This window comes from Myxocyprinus asiaticus, chromosome 18 (genome assembly GCF_019703515.2).
Source record: "Myxocyprinus asiaticus isolate MX2 ecotype Aquarium Trade chromosome 18, UBuf_Myxa_2, whole genome shotgun sequence".
Taxonomy (NCBI): domain Eukaryota; kingdom Metazoa; phylum Chordata; class Actinopteri; order Cypriniformes; family Catostomidae; genus Myxocyprinus; species Myxocyprinus asiaticus.
This window is the reverse complement of record NC_059361.1, coordinates 38,120,640-38,147,270: the sequence shown is the minus strand read 5'-3', so window position 1 is coordinate 38,147,270 and position 26,631 is coordinate 38,120,640. Positions and strand designations below refer to the sequence as shown.

At 38.0% G+C, this 26,631-nt stretch overlaps 1 protein-coding gene across 3 annotated transcripts in view; it reads right to left on the bottom strand.

The window, feature by feature from the left end:
* Window positions 1-26,631, bottom strand: part of LOC127455675 (contactin-5-like) — a 389,595-nt gene that overhangs the window by 54,670 nt on the left and 308,294 nt on the right. For all 3 annotated transcript variants that reach the window (XM_051723705.1, XM_051723706.1, XM_051723707.1), the window contains exons 11-12: window positions 26,386-26,515; window positions 14,698-14,842 (exon numbers count right to left, since the gene is read on the bottom strand). In XM_051723705.1, the coding sequence (XP_051579665.1) occupies window positions 14,698-14,842; window positions 26,386-26,515 (275 nt within the window). The remainder of the gene's footprint in view (window positions 1-14,697; window positions 14,843-26,385; window positions 26,516-26,631) is intronic.

The window sequence follows — 26,631 nt, the reverse complement described above, 5'->3', positions numbered from 1 at the left end:
GATCACACAATAAACACAATATTACAAGGTTTCTTTTTATGATACACTTTTAATTTATAATCAGAAATGTATCATGAGCACCAACACAAACACAAAACTATTAAAATATTAATCAATAAATCAAATAATAATAATAACAATTAAAATTATTACTATTAATAATAATAATAATAATAATAATAATAATAATAATAATAATACATTTATAAAGCTAATTTTTAAATATTAAGTACACTTTAAAATACAAAATTAAAGCAGAAAGCAAACATAATGGAAAAAGAAAAAAAAAGTGTCTGCAAATGTGTAAAAACTTGCGATCGAAATGAACTGTAAAAAAGTAGGCCTAATTACACTCTGTGAACATGTGTTGTCCTTCATTTTCATTAAACATCTAGATTCAAAGATAACATAGTCAATAAAGTCTTTTACAATGTTAATTAACTGATAGTAATCTGTTGGTGAGGATTAGTACATTGATGGCTATCAAAAGAAATGAGCCAATTAACAGTTCAAACAACGAAAGGGCTTTTAACGATGGTATACTGAACTATGAAAGAGATCAAGAAGTACGTAAGTACCGTATAAGGATAATTCTTTATAAAGAATAAAATATAATTTAGCTCATGCTTAAAATAATAATCAAACACACAGAAAGGTCTTAAAAAGAAATAGTTGGTTCTGGTGTAGACAGAAAATCTCTGATGATTAATATACTTGCCCAAGTAGACAGCAAGTCAAACAGCCTTTTTTGGAATACTGTTAATTTGCGAGTGAGTCAAGATGAGATATATTCCTAATGACATTTCATTCTTTCAAAAACCAAGAGAAAGCAGGAAGGCAAATTTAATTTTACACAAATTACTCAAGCTTTTCTTTTATCTTATCGCTCTCACTCATTCACTGTACTGAGAGCAGTTTCACAGAGCACCTCATGAAATGAATTAACTTCAAAAAAAGACAATGACTTTCTTGTCTGAGGTCCAGAGAAACACAATGGAGGGTTATAAGTAAAGGAATATGTCTGAGAAACCACCTACGATCTCCAGTAGTGTATATGAGCAGCAGGGTCTCAGTTGTATTATACCACTTAAAAGCCATCACCTTAAGTGGCACTAAAATAAATGTACTGAAATTATTATTGTGTATTCACAACCAAGTATTTAACCCTTTAAGCATGGATTGGCGAGAAAAAAATAAAATATAAATAAAAATATTAATAACTACAATCCTGACCAAAAGAAAATAGGTATAATTTTAAAGCTTAAAAGCTGTACTTTACAATGCATGTAGGCATTATGACCAAAACCTAACAAGTGCACAAAGTTTTCCGTTTGGATAATTTACTGTATTAATAATTTAACACTTTACATATTATTGTAACTGGTAAAAAAATCAAACTGATTGAATTTCCATGTGTCATTTTTCATTTGAAAGCTCTCAAAGAGTAGAATACAACCAGACTATTTGTTTTACTCACAATAAAGTGAGTAACAGCTAAGTACATGTCTTTATCATACATGTTACATGTAAACAGATGGTGCTTATAAGCCTCATTTTCACTTATAACTTTAATAAAAATAAAAAGAACATAAATTATCACATACCATTACTAGGAAGTAATTATCTTTAAAATGAGCCCACAAATAACGTAATTGGATGAAAAGATTATTAGATAATTCACACAAAGCACAATGTGCACATAGCACATAATGTGCTTTCTGGCTAAAAACACATCAGCATTCCTGGATGAGATGATTTAATCGGAAATTATGAAGTATGTTGTCTAGCATCATGGAATGCTAATAAGGATTCAGATCGCTGCAACCAGAGGTGGAAGTCATCCAAATATGGGCAGACAGGATCGTTCGCTTTAATTATATATGGCCACCAGGAGATGGCGCCAAGTACATGACACAAACTCAATGGTGGCTCAAATGACACAGAATGGAACTGAATGAGATCTCGTTACTCATGCCTGCATGCTTTGGAGAGAGAGCCTACCTTTAGTCATTGTTGTATTTGCATGTGTAATTAGTTTTTATGTACAATATTTATGTTTTATTTGTTTGGAAAGGTTTCTGGTCACTTGGAGACGTTTTTGGGCACTAGGAGAAATTATTTTTTTAATGCTATACATTTCTATTGCTTTGCCGTATCAACACAACATTTTACTCAGTAGCAGATAATATGATTGGGAACAAAACAAAAGCAGTTTTTTTTTTTTTGGAGCTACCTTATTTACACCCTGAGATACTGTATATAAATGTCAAATCAGAAAAATAAGCAAAAAAGTTTTTTATTTTTTTTTCAGCAGTTTCTTCTATATCATTCTATATCATTAAATCTATCATTAATCTATAAATTTATCATAAATGATAAATCTATATCATTAAAAAAATCTAAAAAAGTTCTCTTTAAAATGGTACAAAACATTTGACCCTTTTTTGTTCTTCTTCGTAGAGTTGTAAGCTTAGATGTGGGTATGCCACTGAAACAGGAAATCTTTAAAAACACCTTCATAGCTTAAAAGGTTAACAATGGTTAATAGGGTTTACTACATGTTATAATCGGAGAAGCAAAGAAACAAACTGGCCAATCATTGGACTCACTTGTTCAAGTACTGGGATCTGGTAACCTTCAGAATCCCCAATGATTTGGACAGGAATATTTTCCCTATCTATATTCAAATCCATATTCCTCTTTAGTATTTCCTTACATGTGCTTTGATTGGCAGTGGTGTGAGGATTAATATTTACAAAGCAATCATTTTATTAAAATTCAATTTCGGACTAAAACTAAAAGTCTCAATGAAAGGGAGCTGTCAGTCTAATTTCTTCCTTCTTAATTTGTCTCGGGATGTTTGGCTTCAATATTTACAGCGTTAAGCTCCCTCATCTAACATAGGCTGATGAGAATTGGCAGACAGAAATTCACAGAGGCGTGACAAAGTGTAACCCGTCCTGTACATGGAAAATTCATGAGGAGACATCAGCCAGGAAATGTTCCCTTAAGTAGAGGAGAGCAAGAACCCACATTCGACAAGGACACTGAAACAGAAAGGACACACGGTGGAGACTGGTGGGTAAAAGCAATATGTAAATCAGCCTTCATGACGAAGGCAGTAAAAATGAAATGTCCCCATAGAGTCACCTAAAATATATTTCAGGCCATTCAATTCAAAGACCTCGCTCTAACAATCTATTCCTCTCAAACATCTACAAGAAACAGACCGTTCATATGCTATACAAAAAAAGAAAGAAAAAAAAAGATTAAACACAGGAAAACAGAGGGGGGAATTCACTAAACAGTTGCGCCACTTTAGCGTGTGATATTTCAGTGCAAAAACCTACATCTTATTCACTAGTTTTAGTAGCCACAATCACTGCTTAAATATCGCTGCATCTTGATTATTTAATTAAGTCATTTATAATCCATGCAAACACACCTCCTTAAAAGTAGGCAGTAAACTGAAAGCTATTTAAAATGAGATGTACATTTTCTAGAGATTATGGCAGTAGTAGTTCATCAAATGATGGAGAAGAGTGTTATAACCTGGCAAATATCTAGATGTGCATTGTAGTCAAGCACACTTACAGTTAAAGATGTGATTCAAGTGTCTGGATCACAGTAGTGGAGTGGTGCTGTAAAGTACAGATCACGGTGGTCTGCTGCATTCTCTGTAATATATTTGCTCATAACCAGCCCCCAAGTTAAGAATTGCGCCTTGCACATATTTTGAGGACGCATTTGCAGCATTGCCTATTTTGCATAATTCCTTTAGTGAATCGGGCACTAAACCAGTGCAGACAGTGCAAATAAACAGCACTTTAACCGGGTGCACTTTATTCTTTGCAAATGCCCCCATTAATCTCTTTTGCCATTTTACTTCAAGTTAATGTATCTTGTTTTGAGATTGTTTACATATTTTTATTGCAAAACGAGACAAAAATATTGATTAAGAAAATGACTTTTAAAATAACTTTTTATTTCCCCAATTATGGCTTCTTTGCCATTGTTTCTAAATTACTGAGTGTAGGGTTTTTGAGAGAGACGTGCCATACTTTTTAAATGGGATTAATCCTTTTTATTTAGAATACAAAACCCTTGAACATTAGTGGAAATTCATATTAATTACAAACCATCATTAACTCTGCACAGCTGTCAATGTCAGATAAAAGCAGGGCAGCTTCAATCGCACCCCTGCTCCTCTCACAATTGAACATCTCTTCATCAAGAGACATCTTTCTTGGACACAGCTTATGTCAGAAAATCCTTCTGCTACAGTCACCCAAATGTACACAAAAATGGGACAGACTACAAATTTCATTTCACACATTTCAACAAAGATTTGACTGAAAATCCATTTCAATACTCAGTTGAAGTGGGAAAAGTATTAATCCATTATCACTCAACAATACATTAGGCTGTTTAAGCAATAAAAGCAAGAAATGAGATTTGCTCTTGGATCTTTCATACTAAATCTCATCTCTTTTGTCATTTCTTAAATTTTCATAATGCTGGTAATGTTACTGAAATCTGATTATTAATTGTGCAAGCTAAGGCAAGTCTTATATTACCTAACCGAACAAACCAAAAACCCTAAAAATTCATCTTCAAAACGTGCAGCTTGTTTCGGAGAGGTGTCCTATTAGTTTTCGGCATTAAGACTGAAAAATGTTTTGCTTGTTGGAAAATAAAACAGATAAAAAAAAAAAAGTTTAACCAGGCCAGTAAGCATCTACCTAGCAACCACATAACAAAATGATCTAGCAACCAGCAACAGCAACACTTTGACAACCACCAAGAACATTGTGGTGGGAAGTGTTGCACTTTCAGCAAATCAAAATAAATCAAAGAAGTATACACTGATGAGCCAAAACATTATGACCACTCACAGGTGAAGTGAATAACACTGATCATCTCCTAACAAGGCCACATGTCAAGGTCTGGGTAGATTAGATGGTAAGCGAACAATCAGTTCTCATAGTAAACGTGTTGAATGCAGGAGATTAGCAACGAAGGCTATCCCATCTGTGCCAAACCGACAGAAGGTCTACTGTGGCACAAGTCACAGAAATGTTTAATTATGGTTGCGGGAGGAATATTTCACAACACACAGTGCACCACACCCTGCTATGTAAGGGGCTGCGTAGCCGCAGACCGTTCAGAGTACCTGTGATGACCCCTGTCCTCCGTCGAAAGCGCCTACAATGGGCACATGAGCGTCAAAGAAGGTCGCCTGGTCTGATAAATCCTGTTTTCTTTTACATAACGTGGACAGCCGTGTACTTGTGTGCCGTTTACCTGGGGAAGTGATGGCACCAGAATGCACTTTCGGAAGACAACAAGCCTGTGGAGGGAGTGTGATGCTCTGGGTAAATCTGGGTAATTTTGTTTTGCTGGGAAACCCTGGGTCCGGCCATTCATGTGGATGTCAATTTTACACATGCCACCTACCTAAACATTGTTCCAGACCAGGTACACCCCTTCATGGCAATGGTATTCCCTGATGGCAGTGGCCTCTTTCAGTAGGATAATGCGCCCTCCCACACTGCACACATTGTTCGGGAATGGTTTCAGGAACAGGATGAAGAGTTCAAGTTGTTCTAAATTTCCCAGATTAGATCCTAGTTCCTGGTTCATGTCATGTGTTCCCTAGTCATGTGATGTACTGTTTTCCCTCAATGTTCATGTGTCTTGTTTTCATTGGTTCATTGTTTGATTATCTTGTTTAGAGTTCTGTTTGTTCATTGGTTTAGGTTCTCCCATGTCCAAGTATTTAAGCCCTCGTGTTTTCCATTGTTGCTGGTCAGGTATTGTGACTGTAACTTTGTTGAATAGTTCATGCCATGCCATGTCATGTCTAGTTTATGTCAAGTCAATTCAAGTTCATGTTTTGTTCATGTGTGGATTTAGAGGTTTTTTGGATTTCACTACTGTAAATAAACTGCACCTGGGTTCCTACATCATCGACTTTGTCATTGCCAGCAGCAGCAAGGTTACAGAATACCTGACCACCCATAAAGAACCCAGCAGTTCGGCTTCTTCTCCTACGTCAGGGGAGTTGTCCCCTGGAGGATTATATTGAGGACTTCTGCAATCTGGTCTGCCGGGTGGACTTTAATGAGGTGGCCCTCAAGGACTGTTTCCGATTTGGGCTTAATGAGCCCATCTCTTCTCTGATGCCAGGCGGTCAGAGTACCCACAGCCTTGCTCAATATATCGACCTCGCCCAGCAGATTATTGGATCCACGTTCACTGTGGGGGAGCTGGATGCCGAGCCAGCATCCCACACCATGGTCAACGAGCCAGCGTCCCACGTTATGGTCAAGGAGCCAGCGTCCCACGTCATGTTCGACGAGCCAGCGTCCCACGACATGGCCGCCGAGCCAGAGTCCGACGACATGGCCGCCGAGCCAGAGTCCCACGACATGGCCGCCGAGCCAGAGTCCCACGACATGGCCGCCGAGCCAGAGTCTCACGACATGGTCGCCGAGCCAGAGTTTCACGACATGGCCGCCGAGCCAGAGTTCCTCGTTATGGTTGCTGAGCTAGCACCATCTTTTGCTCCGGATCATGAGTCTGCTCCATGCCATGTCACAGCAACGCCTCAGCCTGCTCCATGCCATGTCACAGCAACGCCTCAGCCTGTTCCGTGCCATGTCACAGCAACGCCTCAGCCTGCTCCGTGCCATGTCACAGCAACGCCTCAGTCTGCTCCGTGCCATGTCACAGCAACGCCTCAGTCTGCTCCATGCCATGTCACAGCAATGCCTCAGCCTGCTCCATGCCATGTCACAGCAATGCCTCAGCCTGCTCCGTGCCATGTCACAGCAACGCCTCAGCCTGCTCCGTGCCATGTCACAGCAACACCTCAGCCTGCTCTGTGCCATGTCACAGCAACACCTCAGTCTGCTCCATGCCATGTCACAGCAATGCCTCAGTCTGCTCCATGCCATGTCACAGCAACGCCTCAGCCTGCTCTGTGCCATGTCACAGCAATGCCTCAGTCTGCTCCATGCCATGTTACAGCAATGCCTCAACCTGCTCCATGCCTTGTCATAGCCACATCTGAGCTATTAGACCTGGAGATGGTTCCCGCCCTTGTACCCACCCTTAGTTCTCCTGAGCAGGCAAGGGGAACTTTCAACCCTCCGACCCCACCTTGGCCTGTCAGTCCCTCGACATCACCTCGGCTCTGTGTTCCCTCTGCTCCACTGTGGTCCTTCAGGCTGTCGGCTTTGCCGGGGTCAGTCCCTCATCCCCCTGGCTCCTCCTTGGTCTGTTGGTCACCTGGCTCCGCCTTGGCTCTCCGATCCTCTGGCTGCTCCTTGTCCCTCCGTTCCATTAGCTCCACTGGGGACCTCCTTCCCTATGGCTCCACCTTGGTCCTCAGTCCCACCGGCTCCGCCTCAGTCTTCCGATCCCCCAGCTCCTCCGAGCCTCCAGTGCCACCTTGGTCCTCCCTGCCATCGGCTCCACCCTGGCCCTTCGAGTCTTCATCTACTCTCTGGGTACCAAGTTTCCTGGTGTCGCCCTTCAAGTATTTCTCAGCCCCACCTTCTACAGCTGCGCCCCTCGAGCCTCTCAGGGCCCCACATTCCATTGACTGTGCCCTGGTCCCATGCCCCATGCCCTGTCTCGCCAGGCCACACCCCACGCCATGCCATTCATAGCCACGCTTCAAGACCCCCCCCACCAACTCCCTACAGAACTTTAGGTTGATTCATGTTTTATGTGTTTGTTCATGTCTTGGGGCATCGGGAGCTGCCCCTTAGTGGGGGGGATATGTCATGTTTATTCTGTTGGTTCATGTTTTTGATTTCTTTTATTTTTGAAAATCTAGTTCCTGGTTCATGTCATGTGTTTTCTAGTCATGTGATATACTGTTTTCCCTCCATGTTCATGTGTCTTGTTTTCATTGGTTCATTAACTTTGTAACTCATGTAACTTTGTTGGATAGTTCATACCATGTCAAGTCTAGATTATGTCAAGTCAAGTCAAGTTCATGTTCATGTTTTTTTCACGTGTGGATTTATGGGTTTTTTGGATTTCACTACTGTAAATGAACTGCACCTGGGTTCCTAAATCATCATCTTTGTCATTGCCAGCAGCAGCAACGTTACACCACTTGCCTGAAATGTTTCTCATGATCTTAAAAACCTTTTGATCTGAAGGTGTATGCTTAAATGTTTGTAATTAGTTTTGTAGACAACAATATAATTGTGCCAACATATTAATTTATTTTATTACAAAATGAAAATTTTATTTAAAAAAAAAAGGTTTTGAAATGGATGACTTGGACCGAATAATTAAGAAAAGCAGCCACTATGTGCCCAGCATATAGATGGGAACTCCTTCAATACAGTTTAAAAAGCATCCCAGGGTGATACCTCAAGAAGTTGGTTGAGAAATTGCCAAGAGATTTCTGCAAAATCTAGGCAAAGTGTGGCCACTTTGAAGATGCTAAAATATAACATAGTTTTGATTTATTTTGGATTTTTTTAGTCACAACATAATTCCCATATTTCCATTTCTATTATTCCATAGTTGTGATAACTTTACTATTATTCTAAAATGTGAAAAACGGTAGTGTGTGTGTGTGTGTGTGTGTGTGTGTATATATATATATATATATATATATATATATATATATATATATATATATATATATATACACACACACTTTTGCTTCTCAAGTAAATGTATCTTGTTTATACAAAAGTCGACAGCAGCAGAGAGAACTATATCTGCCCTTGCCATGTCACAAAATAAAAAAAATACAATAAATTGCTCAGCTATAACAAATTTGCAGCACAATATATCAAATCACACAAGCTCAAAGTCAATTCATCACCTTGTTACCCAAAGAACGGCACATTCTTGGGCTGTTCAATTCTACCATCTATCAGTATTCACTATCTATAAACAAACCAGCCTGATCTCACATTAGAAATCAGCAAGTGTGTGCCAAATTTTTCTTTAGCCGAAATCGGTATATGTTGACTGAATTCGAAAACACTGCCTATCCAGAGGATAAAGCGGTAAATTGCATATGTTGTGACATTCATTTATATCCAGGAGAGGTCGCCAGAAGCCAGTTGTAAAAATAATTGTTTTCAGCTGAACAGGGTGTAAAACAGTGAAGAGAAATGCTTATTTTATTTAATCTTCCCCCACAACCAAAACACAAATCTAACCCTAACCATTAGTAGAGACAAAATGCAATGTTAGGGATAAAAATGCAACCTCCTTATCATGCTCATAATTGTTTATACAAATGTGATTACTTCCTCGTTTAAATGGGGATTGAACTGTGGTTTCCCATGCAACTGACGCAACGCGCTACCAGTCGTGCCACGAGGGAAAGTAATTGTTGTTGAGCGGTTCCAAATATGTCAGATGGAAGACAGGGCATGTCAGTGAGTCTGCATATTGTTGCCGATCATAGAGTACCGGAACTTTCGGAAACAGCATGCTGACTTCCCGTGTGATCATGTTGTAACAAACATCTATCACGCAGCAGGCAACATCATTTCAAATGTGATGTACACTGCTTATGAAAAATTCCACATACACAGCGTCTGACAAACTGTGATGCTGACCTCAAGAACTCCTTGTTCTGAGTCTACTATATCTTTTACAGCGGGGTATATAGCCATTGGAAGGGAAAATAGCATATGAATGCTGGTTACACCATTACTTGTGAATTATTGATTTGAGAGAATAGAACTATGGCTTGATAAACAGCAGCAAGAGAGGCAGGGTGTCAAGGTAAGAGTCAGCTTTATGCTGTGTGTGGACATTTTTAGCATTGCTTTGCAGACAGAGCCCAGGCCCACGTGCAAGTGCTGTTGTGCATTATGGCTTGTCTGGGGCTGGCGAAGCCATTTCGCAGGACAATTTGAAAAGAGCGCAAATCCCAATGGTTATTTCTCAGAATAAATTGCCTGCTTTGCAGCAGCACCACTGTCAGCAGAAAAGCCAGTAAATAATTTTGCATCGTCCACTTGCAACCTCGCTTGGCCTGTGATAAATATGTAAATATGTATTTATCTGGATTTACAACAGTAACACTTTATTTAACAAAGTCCTTGTTACACATATTACATGTATTGACTACAGTAACAACAGTCACTTATGCATAATTACAAGCAACTAACCCTAAACCAATCCCTTACCCTAACCCTAAACCTATAGTATGTACATGTTGTTTATTATCAATAATCAGTAATTACTTTTGTAACTAAACTGTAACAAGGACACTGTAAAATAAAGTGTAACCACAACAACTATAGATTTGTAACTATATATTCAGGATTCATAACTATATATTTTAACACATACCATTATTTTTATAAGATTTATAAATATATATATTTGGATTTACAACTATATATATTCAGGATTGATAACTATACTGTACATTCAGATTTATAACTATATATTCATGATTTATAACTATATATTTAGATTTAAAATTATATATTCAGATTAATAACTATATATTTAGGGTTTATAACTATATATTTACATTTATAACTATAAATTCAGGATTTATAAATATATATTCGGATTTACAACTATAAATGCTGATTTATAACTACTTATTCAGAATTTATAACTATATATTCAGATTTACAATTATATATTCAGACTTATAACAGTATATATACATGTAACAATTCAAAGATGGCAAAGGAGGAAGCTGGGACCGGCTTGACAAACACGTAGACATTTAATAAACACTTTTCAGTGTGTAACAAAACAAAAACATACACTGCTTTTCAGACAGCTACGTATGAACATAAAGACATACACACACACACACAGACAGCATCTTCGTGCATCTCTTTCTCGTGTCTGCCACTGTCTCCTCTCCTTAAATACTCCTGCCGCTCCTCACTTGAATGTGAGGCCTGTGTGGCACACAGGTGGAAATCATTCTCCCCTTATCTTCCTGGCCTATATCAACATTTACAATTATATATTCTGATTTATAAATATGTATTCTGATTTATAACTATATATTCACTTTTAAAACTATATTTTTGGATTTATAACCTTGTAAACACTATGTTGTGGCTGATCAGTGTATATATGAATTTCACATGAATTTCATGTGTTGGAAGCAGGAAAAATGGGCAAGCGTAAGGATTTTAGCGACTTAGACAAGGGCCAAATTGTGATTGCTAGATGACTGGGTCAGAGCATCTCCAAAATGGCAGGTCTTGTGGGGTGTTCCCAGTATGCAGTGGTTAGTACCTACCAAAAGTGGTCCAAGGAAGGACAACAGGTGAACCAGCGACAGGGTCATGGGACCCAAGGCTCATTGATGCACATGGGAAGTGAAGGCTAGCCCGTCTGGTCCGATCCCACAGAAGCGCTACTGTAGCAGAAATTTCTGAAAAACTTAATGCTGGCCATGACAGAAAGGTGTCAGAACATGCAGTGCATCACAGTTTGCTATGTATGGGGCCGCAGACCAGTCAGAGTGCCCATGCTGACCCATGTCCACTGCTGAAAGTGCCTACAATGGGCACATGAGCATCAGAACTGGACCATGGAGCAATGGAAGAAGGGTCTGGTCTGATGAATCATGTTTTATTTTAGATCATGTGGACGTCCGGGTGCGTGTGGGTTGGTTACCTGGGGAAGAGATGGCAGCAGGATGCACCATAGAAAGATGGCAGGCCGGCAGGTCCTGGCATTCATGTGGATGTTACTTTTACATGTACCAGCTTCCTAAAGATTGTTGCAGACCATGTTCACCCCTTCATGGCAGCAGTATTCCCTGATGGCAGTGGCCTCTTTCAGCAGAATAATGCACCCTGCCGCACTGCAAAAATTGTTCAGGAATGGTTTGAGGAACATGATAAAGAGTTCAAGGTGTTGACTTGGCCTCCAAATTCCCCAGTTCTCAATCAGATTGAGCATCTATGGGATGTGCTGTACCAACAAGTCCGATCCATGGAGGCCCCACCTCGCAACTTAGAGGACTTGAAGGATCTGCTGCTAATGTCTTGGTGCCAGATACCATCAGTGGTATTGTGGAGTCCATAGGGAGTGCTATAGGAAGACAGGAAGGACAGCTGATCATCCTCGCAGTGGCAGACCACGTGTAACATCACCTGCACAGGATCGGTACATCCGAATATCACACCTGCGGGACAGGTACAGGATGGCAACAACAACTGCCCGAGTTACACCAGGAATGCACAATCCCTCCATCAGTGCTCAGACTGTCTGTAATAGGCTGAGAGAGGCTGGACTGAGGGCTTGTAGGCCTGTTGTAAGGCAGGTCCTTACCAGACATAACCGGCAACAATGTGGCCTATGGGCACAAACCCACCTTCGCTGGACCAGACATATATATCACTCACATTTTAAGTAAATAAACAGAACTGTCATTGACTGAATGCCCGAAAATCGCATGCAGTTCAGAACACTTGCAGGAATTGCAGGGGTCTTGAGATATGTTTTCCAAAGCTAAACTCCTTTTAACTTGACAGAGCATCTTTAAACATACCACTCATGGTGAAAGACACCGAAAAAAATAGAGCGACGCAGTCAAAGACAACTGTCTGATGCAAGTGGAAACAATTAAAATTGTGCATATGTAACCCCAAATGCCAGACTTTGACAAGCTGCAGCAGGAAATCTCCCACGTGGGGTAGCGACCACAAGGTTGAGAACTTCTCGTGTCGGGTATTATTTTTAATAATAAACTTGGCAGTATATTAATGTTTCATGGTGGTTGAATGCTTTGTGACAAGAAGAGAAACAAAGTAAGGTCTTGGTGACCATGTTTGTACCTCAGCATGACTGAATTGGTTAATGAAAGGGACTAAATAGTTCAAGATCATTCATGAATTTGCATCTGATTATGAAAATCAGAACGATCATGTAAAGGTTAGGAATTAGTGCAAAATTATACAGTGCAAATGTCAGTGTCGACTTTCAACATGCTTATCGTTTAGATTTTAAAAGGAACCTGTAGGTACAATAGGAGTATGTTAAAACAAGATTAAAAAATCACTTTGGAGAAAGAAACTGTTTGGAGTTTCATTACAGTCTTTGCAAGAATACATAAGCATAATTTGGTGCCAAATGCACGCAGCGTTCAGATGTAAATGGTGTGAATTCACAGGATGACAACAGTGAGAAGTGTGTAAAGAGGGGGGTATGTACGAGATTTAAATATCTCCCTTGCATACATACACATGCAGACGTACATTACATAGAACAAAATATCAAATCCTGGCTTGTGATTTATCATCTGTTTAGGAGACCACTCTTGATAATATTAGTTTGTTCAGATTTACGGGCACTTGCTGTTCCTAGCATGTCTAGACATGTCTGTTTCTGTGAATCTCAGTTAATAAACAGCTGCTTTTTCACTCGTGGCCAACAGCGCTCGACGGGAGGCAATAATTTCAGATCTGTCACTCATGATGATTGACACATCCTCTCCATCAAGTGCCTGTACACCAGCTAGCACTCATTTTCCTTGTGCTCTTTTATAATGAAGCATGAATCAATGGCAACAGAAGTTGAGCTATCAGCACACTGGGTCTTGAATATTATGGTCTGGATGAGGTGTTTTAATTCTAATGAGGTCTATTGTTCAACACCATAAAAGAATAATAAAAACAATAAAATAAATAAATATTACATGAATTCACTTTAGAGCAGTTGCATTTAACCCTGCTGTCTGCTCTAATGCATACAATTTAAATAGATTTTCTTTCAAATTCTAACTGTAACCAACAATTATAAAAAGGACAAAACAGTGCAACCTTCTGAATAAATGTGATAAATACCATAAAGGACACTGGCGCATTGAAATTCAGCAAACAAGTGCACATTATGTCAAGTGCAACTGAAGGTTGGTTTTGCAAAGACACATACAAACTCAAATGATTCGTATGCATGCTCATAAGTAAATGTATATTACGTCGACCTGTTGATGTTGCTAAATAGACATATCGTTATGATGAAAGAATAGTTCGAACTCTAATTCTGATTGAATGAGCCACGTTTGAAGCCATTGTAAAATTAATATTAACACACACACACACCTATGACTGCACATTGTATATTACAGCAACAGTATTCATGGGGGGGGGTTAATGCACCAAGTACCTTTATTGCTTAGCATCCGTAAACAGCCAACAGTCTAATGACCTAAACTATCTGGAGTAAGAATTATTTATTTAAAAACAATTTTTTTATCATTATTAGATTTGACTTGGGTCACTAGGTAACACCCTAACAAACTCCTACAACACTCTAGCAACCTCACAGCAATGTGCTAAAGCATGCTGAAAAACATGTATATACACACACACATATAAGTATACACAAGTGTAAGAATAGGAAATTAACCGGGCATCAATCTCAGCATAACCTGGTAGAGCAAATGTGACTAATAGCTATTGAGTGCAAACAAACCTGTCATCACATAGCATCACAGCCGAGCTGAACCCAGCATGAGCCTGGTAATCATTGGACAAGAACATTGATTAAAGCCCCTGTGCATACAGATTCATGTAAATGTATGCGTGTTTATGAGCATTTTAATTGGAATCAATTAAAAACATGGACCCTTAGGCGTGGGCTGCCACTGCACTATCCAGAATCCTAAAATGATCTCACTTTAATGCAAAACATGTAAGGTGAGGGACTGAGAATCACCTTCGGCTGGGCTGGATTCTCCGCTCGTTTTTCCTCCATGAAATTCTGGGTTTGGGTGATGCACGCGGCCGACACTCCAGGGAGACGTCTTTACCCACGGTGGCGATGAGATGGACAGGATTGCTGCTGAACATGGGAGCTGATGCTGTTTATAAAACATAAACATAGTGGCACCTTTAAAGACAAAAATAAAAGCTGACAAACTGTGTGGCAAGGGGAGGCTGGGGGTTGTTGTCACACTTTTTACTCAGGATATATAATGTTTATAAAACACATAGTGCCATCTTAATACAAAAATACAAGGATACAAAAGCAAGTAGGGGAGACTGGGGCCAGCTGTCACATCTTTCACTCCAGTGAATATTTCCTAGTGTAGGTTGATTTTTTTTTTTTTTTTTAATTTCTGTACAGGCACAAACCTCAGAGTGTTGGTTAAAAAAAAATAAAAAATAAAATAAAAAAAAAAATCTATGAACGTTTTCACTGTTATTGCCCAGGGTAAATGTTACAGTTCAGTAAACACACACTGACCTGTAGGGAAATATGGGGCAATTTGTCACATTTAAACAGTGCAACACAAAACAATTCAGCTAAAACAGTTAAAATACATACACAAATATCAAATCAGTCTTTGGGTAACAGAAATTGGTAACATTTTACATTTGTTCCCTTTGTTAAGGGATTATAAAGGGGTTCATTAATGACATATGATAATTTACATATGTAATATAAGTCATGGATGTGGGTATAACAACATTCATAAAAGGGGAACTTTAATGCAATATACCTGCCAAACAGTGAGACATTTTACCTCACATGATATAAATTATTAACAACACTTATTCAGCATTACTTACCAATGAAAATGTACTTGAATGTAGACACATGTAAAGCATGTATTATCCCTTCTAATGTCTTTGGTCATTTTTGACCGATTTGACTTTTATTTTTGTAATAAAAATGGTTTCCTTCATCTAAATGGTAAAGGCTTGGTGGCTTTTTCTACACTTACCATCTCAACACACACAAACAAAAAAAAATTATAACTTGATTCTATGAGTCAAGACTTTATTATTTATTATTCTTCTTATTATTCACTGTGTATTACAGTTTTTATGAATAATTTGTTTATTGCTGTTCATGATCTTGCTGTTTATTATCTTTCTGTTCATTATCTTGCTGTTCATTATCTTGCAATTTTTATACTTCATTTACTTCACTGACTGAATCTGAATTGAATATTCATGTTTGCAAAATAAATGGTTTGTAACAAAATGCTTAGTCTAAGTCTTCTCTTTGCAACACCATGGTCAAGTTTGACTGCAAACATAAAAAATGCTAAACTTTTACAAATAATATTCTTTGATAATATATAGATATAAATCCAAATTCATAACTTAAAATTAACTTTGTAACAACATTGATCTACAGTGACAGGCATGTGTAGATCGCTGCAGCCATCTACTGGTTATTATTGTCATTTCATGTAAATTATTTTTCTTCCATTATATAGCAGCAGATGCTCCAAGTGCATGACACATTTTGACGTCATTTATTTTATTTTATTTTTTTTTCCAGTTTTATGAAGTGTTTGATTTTAATTAAGTGAAAATAATATAAAAATGTGTTTCTTTTATATGAAAATAAATGGTGTAATCTATTAATTTAGATGTAAATTAGGTCTAAATACCATAGAATTCCAAAATAATCTACTTCCAAAAAAAAAAAAAAAAAAAAAAAAAATTACTTTAGTGAAGTTACTTTTATTTAATTTGTTAAAAAAATAAAAAAAATAAAAAAATAAAAAAGACACAAAATACATGATTACTGTATCTGGTCAAATTTGACTGCAAATACTAAGAGTGTCGGCCTGTAATGAAGACTGTAGAGGGGTTAAGGAGTTGCCAGCATTAGAAAAACCTGTACATAAAGTTCAGTATGGTTTAATGGTATTTAGGCTTTATTATATGATCTATGCTGTGAATGAGGATGAAGACCTGAAAAGAGGAGGACTTTAGGTAACAAGGACTAGGCAAGTTGGGACACCACTCAGAGTAGCACCATTCTTTTGACATCAGTGTGACAAGGAAAGTGACAACACAAGTGAATAAAGACAATACAATGACAGTAATGAATATAAACACAAAGTAGACAAAATGACATAATCTCTCTGTGACGAGGAGGAGGGTGGGGCCGGGCCGTGACTATGCATGCCCGGCCCCCAATCGGGCTAATTAGCTGAAGAGAGGGATAAAAGCAGCTAGATGCGGCAGTTCGAGAGAGAGAGAGCCACATGCAGCTGCCGTGTGTTTATGTTTTGTCTTTATGTTTTAATTTAGCATTAAACATTACTTTGACTGTTCAGCCGGTTCCCGCCTCCTCCTTTCCTATTTTAACCCCCGTTACACTCTACTTTTAATCTCACTATAACAGTCTACTTTTGCTGCATTGTGCCATAAATCATGAACTAGATGCATTTTATGTTTTTTATTAAAGGAATGTCCCAGGTTCAATACAAGTTGTGCTCAATTGACAGCATTGGTGGCAAAATATTATTTACTCACTGGTTCCAGTGAGGCACTTATAATGGAATGGGAGCCAACTTTTTGAACATTAAAATACTCACTGTTTCAAAAGTATAATCAGAAGACATAAAGGATATGAGTGTAAAAGTGATTTTAGTGAGATAAAATCACTTACTAAACTTTTCTGTGTTTAAACCCTCCAAAAATTGGCCACATTCACTTTCATTGACCCCATTCGCTTCCATTGTAAGTGCCTCACTGTAACCAATATTTGTGCTTTTTAAAAAAAAAAAAAAAAAGCAGCGACGAAAAAAAAGCATTCTCTCTGATTGTCACTCTCGAGACCTAAACAAGCACTTTGCAGCCAGAGGGAAATGGACCAGTGAGGGGGAATATTCAGTGACTCCCAGCTTGCAGGGAATTACATGTTATGAAGCGAGCATTAAATTAATTTCAGATTCTATTTAGCAAGGGTGCCCATGTGTCAACGAGAAGCGAGAGACATCCATGACACTATATATACAGTGCTGTGGAAACGTATTTGCCCCCATCCTGATTTCTTCTGTTTTTGTGTATATCTCATACTAAATTGTTTCAAAAATTCAAACTAAATCTAACATAAAACAAAAGCAATCAGAGTAAACACAAAATACAGTTTTTAAATGATAATGTTCTTGATTGAAGCAAAAAATGTATCCAATACCAACTGGGCCTGTTTGAAAAACTATTTTTCCCTTAGTTATTAAATCCTCAAATCTATGAAACTGCATTCATAATGGGGTTCAGCTGGACTAGACACACCCAGGCCTGATAACTGCCAGCCCTGTTCAATCAAATCAACACCTAAATAGAACTTTTTCAGCAGCATGAAGTTAGCTAAAAGGTCTCACCCAGTGGCACACTATGCCGAGATCGAAAGAAATTCCAGAAAAGATGAGGAAAAAGGTGATTGAAATAAATCAGTCTGGGAAGGGTTACAAAGCTATTTCAAAGGCTCTGGGACTCCAAAGAACCACAGTGAGACCCATTATCTCCAAATAGAGAAAACTTGGCACAGTAGTGAACCTTCCCAGAAATGGCCAACCTTCCATAATTCCTCCAAGAGCAAAGCGACGACTCATCCAGGAAGTCACAAAAAAGCCAAGGACAACATCCAAGAAACCGCAGGTCTCTCTCGCATCAATAAAGGTCACTGTTCATGACTCCACTATCAGAAAGACACTGGGGAAAAATGGCATCCATGGAAGAGTGGCGAGGCGAAAACCACTGCTAACCCAGAAGAACATTAACGCTCGTCTGAATTTTGCCAAAACACACCTTGATGATCCTCAAACCTTTTTGGGAGAATGTTCTGTGGACTGATGAGTCGAAAGTGGAAATGTTTGGAAGGCAGGGGTCCCGTTACATCTGGCATAAATCAAACACAGAATTCCACAAAAAGTAGCTGCTGATCTCCTGGGATTTTCACACACAACAGTCTCTAGAATTTACTCAGAATGGTTCCAAAAAAAAAAAAAAAAAAAAAAACATCCAGTGAGCAGCAGTTCTGCAGGCGGAAATGCCTTGTTGATGAGAGAGGTCAACAGAGAATGGCCAGACTGGTTCGAGCTGTCAGAAAGGCTATGGTAACTCAGATAATCGCTCTGTACAATTAAGTGACTTGACATGTACAACAAACAAGTAAAGGGTGTTCCATGAAAATAAGGTCATTACCAAAACTTCAAGATCACAACCGAAACACAATTTGTTTTACCAAAAAATTATGTTATACCATGATTTCTATTTTTTAAAATGGTGACCAGGATAGGACAAGTTTTATATCATTATTATTCTATGAGTATCAACATGATATATTCAATATTTAACATTTAGCAAAGAAAAAAGTTATTGTTTTTTTTTACATTAGTTGCATAAATTGAAGTATAATAGGTAATAGAAAATAGTTCTGAAATTACTTAAAAGTTAATATAGGCACCAACATTTTTATAAAATGGATTATTTTAGGCTGAATCAACAAAAATGAAGAATACTTAGTTGTTTCTTGTTTATTACATTAATTTTTTTTTTTTTTTTTTTACGTTTCGGTATTGACAAAAATAGTGACGCTGTCTAAAATTATGTGAAAATTAATAAAAAGATTTCAGTGTACCCATAGTGAATTTGTAAATATCAGATACAGTGCGATACAAATGTAAAATAAATTTGGGAATTAAAAAAATAAATAATTAAAATAAACTAATCCAATCCTGAATTTGCACCACTTCTGTAGAATGACCCATATATCTATATATATATATATATATATATATATATATATATATATATATATATATATATATATATATATATATATATATATACACACACACAGCTGAATCAGATGTTTACATACACTTAGGTTGAAGTCATTAAAACTAATTTTTTAACCACTCCACAGATTTCATATTAGCAAACTATAGTTTTGGCAAGTCGTTTAGGACATCAACTTTGTGAATGACACGAGTAATTCTTCCAAAAATTGTTTACAGACAGAATGTTTCACTTTTAATTGACAATATCACAATTCCATTGGGTCAGAAGTTTACATACACTAAGTTAACTGTGCCTTTAAACAGCTTAAAGGCACAGTTCCAGAAAATGATGTCAAGTCTAGGTAATTAGCTAATTAGCTTCTGAATTGGCTAATTTGAGTCAATTGGAGGTGTTTGCAAGTGCACATGGGGACAAAGATCTTACTTTTTGGAGAAATGTCCTCTAGTCTGATGAAACAAAAATTGAACTTTTTGGCCATAATCGTTATGTTTGGAGGAAAAAGGGTGAGGCTTGCAAGCCGAAGAACACCATCCCAATCTTGAAGCATGGGGGTGGCAGCATCATGTTATGAGGGTGCTTTGCTGCAGGAGGGACTGGTGCACTTCACAAAATAGATGGCATCATGAGGAAGGAAAATTATGTGGATATATTGAAGCAACATCTCAAGACATCAGCCAGGAAGTTAAAGCTTGGTCGCAAATGGATCTTCCAAATGGACAATAACCCCAAGCATACCTCCAAAATTGTGGCAAAATGGCTTAAGGACAACAAAGTCAAGGTACTGGAGTGACCATCACAAAGCCCTGACCTCAATCTGATTGAAAATTTGTGGCAGAACTGAAAAAGCGTGTGCGAGCAAGGAGGCCTACAAACCTGACTCAGTTACACCAGTTCTGTCTGGAGGAATGGGCCAAAAATCCAGCAACATATTGTGAGAAGCTTGTGGAAGGCTACTCAAAATGTTTGACCCAAGTTAAACAATTTAAAGGCAATGCTACCAAATACTAACAAAGTGTATGTAAACTTCTGACCCACTGGGAATGTGATGAAAGAAATAAAAGCTGAAATAAATCTACTATTAATCTGACATTTCACATTCTTAAAATAAAGTAGTGATCCTAACTGACCTAAAACAGGGAATGTTTTCTAAGATTAAATGTCAGGAATTGTGAAAAACTGAGTTTAAATGTATTTGGCTAAGGTGTATGTAAACTTCTGACTTTATATATACAGTGTGTGTGTATATATATATATATATATATATATATGACTGACTGTAAATAAATAATCAATAAATGGACATGAAATGTTAATTTAAGTTGAAAGTACTATATTATGTGAGAATACTTTATTAAGATACCCAGGGAGCAGAGTAATATAATATAATATAATATAATATAAAGACTCATTTATTATTTATTTACAGTCAAATGTATATATAAAGAAAAAAAAAATTATATTATATTACTGTGTTGTAGGACTCGAGTCCAACTCGAGTCGCGATATTGATGACTCGTGACTCGTCTCGGACTTGAACACCAATGACTCAGACTTGGACTCGAGCATTGGGTGAATTCTGACTTGGAGGAGCGGACTAGTTACAACCATTAACTTTTGTGTTCTGCCTTTTTATGGCATGAGATCACATGCATGTCTTGCCATGTACCTGTTGTGCGAGTGTGAATCTCTGCGCTCGCACGCAGATTTCCTTTGCTTTCACTCAAAACTGGACGCGCACTCTCAAATCTCCTTGCTCTCGTTCAGGGAGTGCATGCGCCACTCAAGCATGACACGTGTACTCACAAATCTATTATAATGCAAAATAACTCTGCCTCTGTTTATTCATACAAATATTCTGCCTCTGTAGACGTGGTATAGTGAGGAAGAATACCGGAGTTTGAGGAATCAACTCGCCATTTGGTCGGTGATGCATAATACATGGTTAAAGTCGTACTGTGAGAATGATATTCTGATGCTCATTGACAATGTAAGAGACATGAGCAAATCAAATGACAGAAATCGTTAACAAAGAACATGTTGTGACTCAAGTCCTCTCAAAACTTTCACCTCAGTAGAAAACTTACCTGCACAAGTTTGTCTAGAATGCATAAAGGATTTTTCAGAATCTATGTGGCGGCACATACGTAGAAAATAAAACAATATGTGGAACAAAATCGTTAATTATTATTACAAGTTATAATTATAACGGGAACATAAGATCATGTTGACGTGTGTTCATGCATTTATGACAGGTGCAGTTTTACAGAGACTGGCTCGTGTGATGTGAGTTTATCTCAAATGTAGGCTAAAACAGTTAATTAATCCCATTGTTAAAAGGACAATCATCCATCCATCCATCCGTGACAAATCTGGTGAATTGCTCCAATGCCTGAATTATAATGAATTGATAATATAACACTAGAGGACAATACCTGAGAAAATAAAAAATAAGCTTCAAATAAATGGCAAGAAGGCACTGTTGTTTACAGTGGAAAGTTATTTTTCTGACATCTAATTTTTTATTTCTTTGATTATTGTATAGGTCTATATACAGCATTGTGATAGACAGACAGACAGACAGACAGACAGATAGATAGATAGATAGATAGATAGGTAGATAGAATTTTATTAAGTTCTCAAGTAATTATTCAAGACAAAGAAACAGTTAGTACTAAAATAAGAACAAAGAAACAAATGAAGAAAACTGCTTAAAATTTCAAACATTCAAGTAACATTAAGAAAAAAAAAAACCTTAGGGGGGCCTGGGTATCTCAGCGGGTATTGATGCTGACTACCACCCCTGGAGTTGTGAGTTTGAATCCAGGGTGTGCTGAGTGACTCCAGCCAGGTCTCCGAAGCAACCAAATTGACCTCTTTGCTAGGGAGGGTAGAGTCACATGGGGTAACCTCCTCGTGGTCGCGATTAGTGGTTCTCGCTCTCAATGGGGCGTGTGGTAAGTTGTGCGTGGATCGCGGAGAATAGCATGAGCCTCCACATGCTGTGAGTCTCCGCGGTGTCATGCACAACGAGCCACGTGATAAGATGCACGGATTGACTGTCTCTGAAGCAGAGGCAACTGAGACTTGTCCTCCGCCACCCGGATTGAGGTGAGTAACCGCGCCACCGCGAGGACCTACTACGTAGTGGGAATTGGGCATTCCAAAATTGGGAGAAAAAGGTATAAAAAAATAAAATAAAATAAAAACCTACAGAGACGGTATGGTGTGTATGGTTTCTTTCACTTTGAAAGGCTGAATGTGTGTGTGTGTGCCAATAAACTTAAAAAGGTAACAGAATTGTGATTTTTTGCTTATTTTATGACATAGAAAATGACTCGTACCTCGGACTTGTATGCAGATATTGGCGACTCGACTTGGACTCGACTCGGACTTGAGCACTGAGGACTCGAGATCTAGTGACTTGACAACAACACTGTTATATTATATTGTGTTATATTATATTACCTTTTATTATATATACGATTTATATAATGTCTATTTTGTTGTCAATGTCTTATCAAATAAATCAATAAATAAACAGACATGACTACATGAATATTGATTTGTGTTTACATTATTTTTTAATCTATGCTGTCATGTTTTCCTTAAATAAATGTTTGATGAGATTTTTATTGAAAATATTTTATTTCCTCACTGACAAATCTGGTCCATTTGGAAATACATCAGATTGCCGTGATTGACCAATCAGAATCAAGTATTCTAAAGAGTTTGTTTTTTCTCTTCTAAAGTAAGTCATGAGGCTTTCAATTCAACATGAATCCTGTCAAAGGCAAGAGTCATTTGTTTGTGTTTATCTTGTCGCCCCATGGAAAAAATACGAGTGCATAATGAGGAATGTAAATGAAAATGACCCATAGGAAAGCATCGAGAACGTGACCACACACGTTTCTGAATGTGTGGGAGAACTAAAGCTGACAGGGAGAAAATGAGGGTGTCTCCAGTAAACACGCAATCCCAGTTTACATCTCTGTTTTGTCCTGGGCATCTAGAGATGCAGAGTGTCGGCACTTTTATAAACAACTCACAAACATGTTTGAGACTGACAAACAAGCCAAGTCAACATAACTTTTTTGTCCATCGGTCCCTTTCTATTATTATCTTGTCTAGTCTGCTTTTTTCTGCAGAAAAGTGGGCTATTTGTGACAGCTTTCTCTGTGAAGACTTCTTTTGGCTGATACTTGTGGACACCTAGCTCAATATCACTAAAGTTTTCTTCTTCAAATGTGCTGCCAGTAGATATTTCAGTCCCATTAGGAAGGAATGAAAGGAAACAGAAATTGATTGCTACTTGGCCTTGTTTTGTCTTTGTTGACATTCTACAATGACTGTTTGAGGCTGTTTGGATTATTCATTATTTGTGAATAAAAGCTACCTGTCAATAGCTGGCCTGCTCATCGCTCACAAAGAGAAAGAGTGAGGAAGCTTTACCTGTGGGGTTAAATGGCCTTTTGAACATTGTTCACCCAGACATCATTCTCTTCTATACACTCTTTAGAAAAAAAGGGTACTGTTTAAGGTAGAAAGCTGTTACTGGGGTGGTACTCTTATTTTAGTTAAATATTTGCATACTTAAGAGTACACAAAGGTGTGGAGGCAAGGCGTGGCAGAGCGTCGTGCTGTGGAGAGTGAAGCTGGGAGAATGAGTGTAAATTGATTGCCACCTGTGTTTAACACCTGTCTTGTGTTTCAGCGAGGAGTGATTGGGGCTTTTAAGGAGAGGAGACAGCAGCAGTCGAGAGAGAAAGAGCCCAGCTGAGAAGCTGTTTGTGTGTGTTGGCCGAAGGTATATTATAATTATTTATTTATTTTTTGGTTCCAAGAGGAACAAAACATAAATTTACCTGAAAATTTACACAAAAGGGCTTTTGAGTACATTGATGTTGTTCGTTGTCACCCCACCGAGAGCAAGAACCACATTATAGCAACCATGAGGAGGTTAACCCAATGTGACTCTACCCACCCTAGCAACCACGCCAATTGGTTGCTTAGGAAGCTTAGCTGGAATCACTCAGCATGCCCTGGATTTGAGCTTGCGACTCCAGGTGTGGTAGTCAGTGTCTTTACTTGCTGAGCTACCCAGGCCCCCAGTGTTGGGGAGTATTTAACTATAAGTAGCGACACTCCTAACTTAACTTCAATTTCAGTAGCACGACAGTTGTTACGGCTTATTTTCACTATAGTGTAGCTACAGTGTAATGAGCGGCATTTTCCAATGAGTAGCGCTGTAGCGCCACATTTGTATTGTGAACACAGCAATGAAGCAGAAAGAGTAATCAAACACACTCACCTGAACCGTTCTGTCTCTCGCTCTCTCAAGCGGCACTGGGAAAACCGAATTACTTAAGTGAATCAATTCTTTCGGACATTTCATGTAAATGAACCAGTTAAAATAAACGATTCCCTTACATTTTGTGTCGGGAACTATTTAGTGAGTTGTTTCTTTTGGACGGCTTATGCAAATTAACTAGTTCACAAAAATGATTAACTGATTCACTTGAGCCCCGTGGAGCATTAGAGGGCTTTCTTTTTTTAAAGCAAACTTTTTAGTAATATACTGTATTAGTAATCATGACTGTAGTAACCCTGGTTAATTTTGTGGTTACTATGGTTACTGTTGTAAAATCATGATTAATGTTCATAAGGGGATGTCACCTTAATTAGATATGTAACTATTAGGTGATATTATTGCACCTAAATAATGTCACCTGATTCTTATACTGTATATCTACAAATAGTTCTTCTTTAAATAGGATCAATGTAGTTAGCTACATTTGTTTGTAACTAACTACTTTTTAAAAGAGTAGTTTGACTGTAGTTGATCTATTTTAAGTTATGAGCTGCTCGTAGCTTGAGATGCTGCAGTTCCAAATGAGCATCCACAGCAGTGGTTGCATTTCAATTATATGGTTTACAACATTGTAAACAAAATATTTTTGTAGGCAGAAAAACATATTGTGTCTGCAATGTCAGTTGATTAATATTTTTACATATTGGAATGATATGGAAAAGTTTTAGCAAAATCAGAGTTGACGTCGTTAAATGAAATATAAATGGTAACTATAGCATTTCACAGCTTAACTTAAGCGATGGTGACAGCGTGATCATGACACCTCAAGACCCACTGCAGCCAGATAAGGTAAATTTCCTTCAGAGTGTGCTTGCGAGACACAATATGCAGTAAAAGACGAGGCTGAATCCAGCTTCTTAAATGCTAGCTTTTCATTCAGCAATAGGATCACTGTGATTAAGTTCTTCACCACTCAAAATTCAGTCACTGGCAAGAGAAATCTGAGCATTTACTAGCCAGTGGCTTATAACAGACATATTTGAGTCGCATTACGTGAAATTTGGTTGCATATGTAAGGGATTTACTCGCAATATTGGGGGCTGCACAGACATGCCATGGCAAGCATATATAGTAATACATACTGCTGCGGCTGACACAAAAACATACACAAGATCACAAAAACATACACCCAGCAAAAGCAGATCTAAACAAGTGGTGCTGGGGAGGAGGAGGGTAAATGGAAAGAAAAGCGCTTATAGTGAGCTGCAGTGAGACCAGCTTGCCAGCAACCGACTAAGGAAAGTCTATTTAAATGTTTGACAAAGTAGGTGTATACAAGTTGACTGGCTACCGAGAATGCATATGGAGAACCACAGAGTTTACTGACTGAACTTAAGGACATTCCACCCTTCCATTATTTACACTAGGAACTAATTTTAAAACAGCTGTTATTTTTGCAATTCTGTTGTGTGCCGCTAGCAATGCAGAAATAACACACCTTACCTTAAAGTTAAAAACGAATATAAATGTAAATGCAGTTACCTAGTATTTTGAGCTCTGCACTGGAGTAAATCGCTCCATACTTGTTCTCAGCGATGCACTGGTACATTCCAGAATCAGCCTGTTGTAGCCTGTGAATGATCAGCTCTCCATTCACCATTTCTACTCTGCTCTGTAGGGAGATCAAAAATAGCTTTAGAAGCACCTGCAAGACTGCTGCTCAAATCAAAGTTCTTAATGTTAATTATACACCTGCTGGAGTGACTCCAGCATGGGGCTTTTATAGGT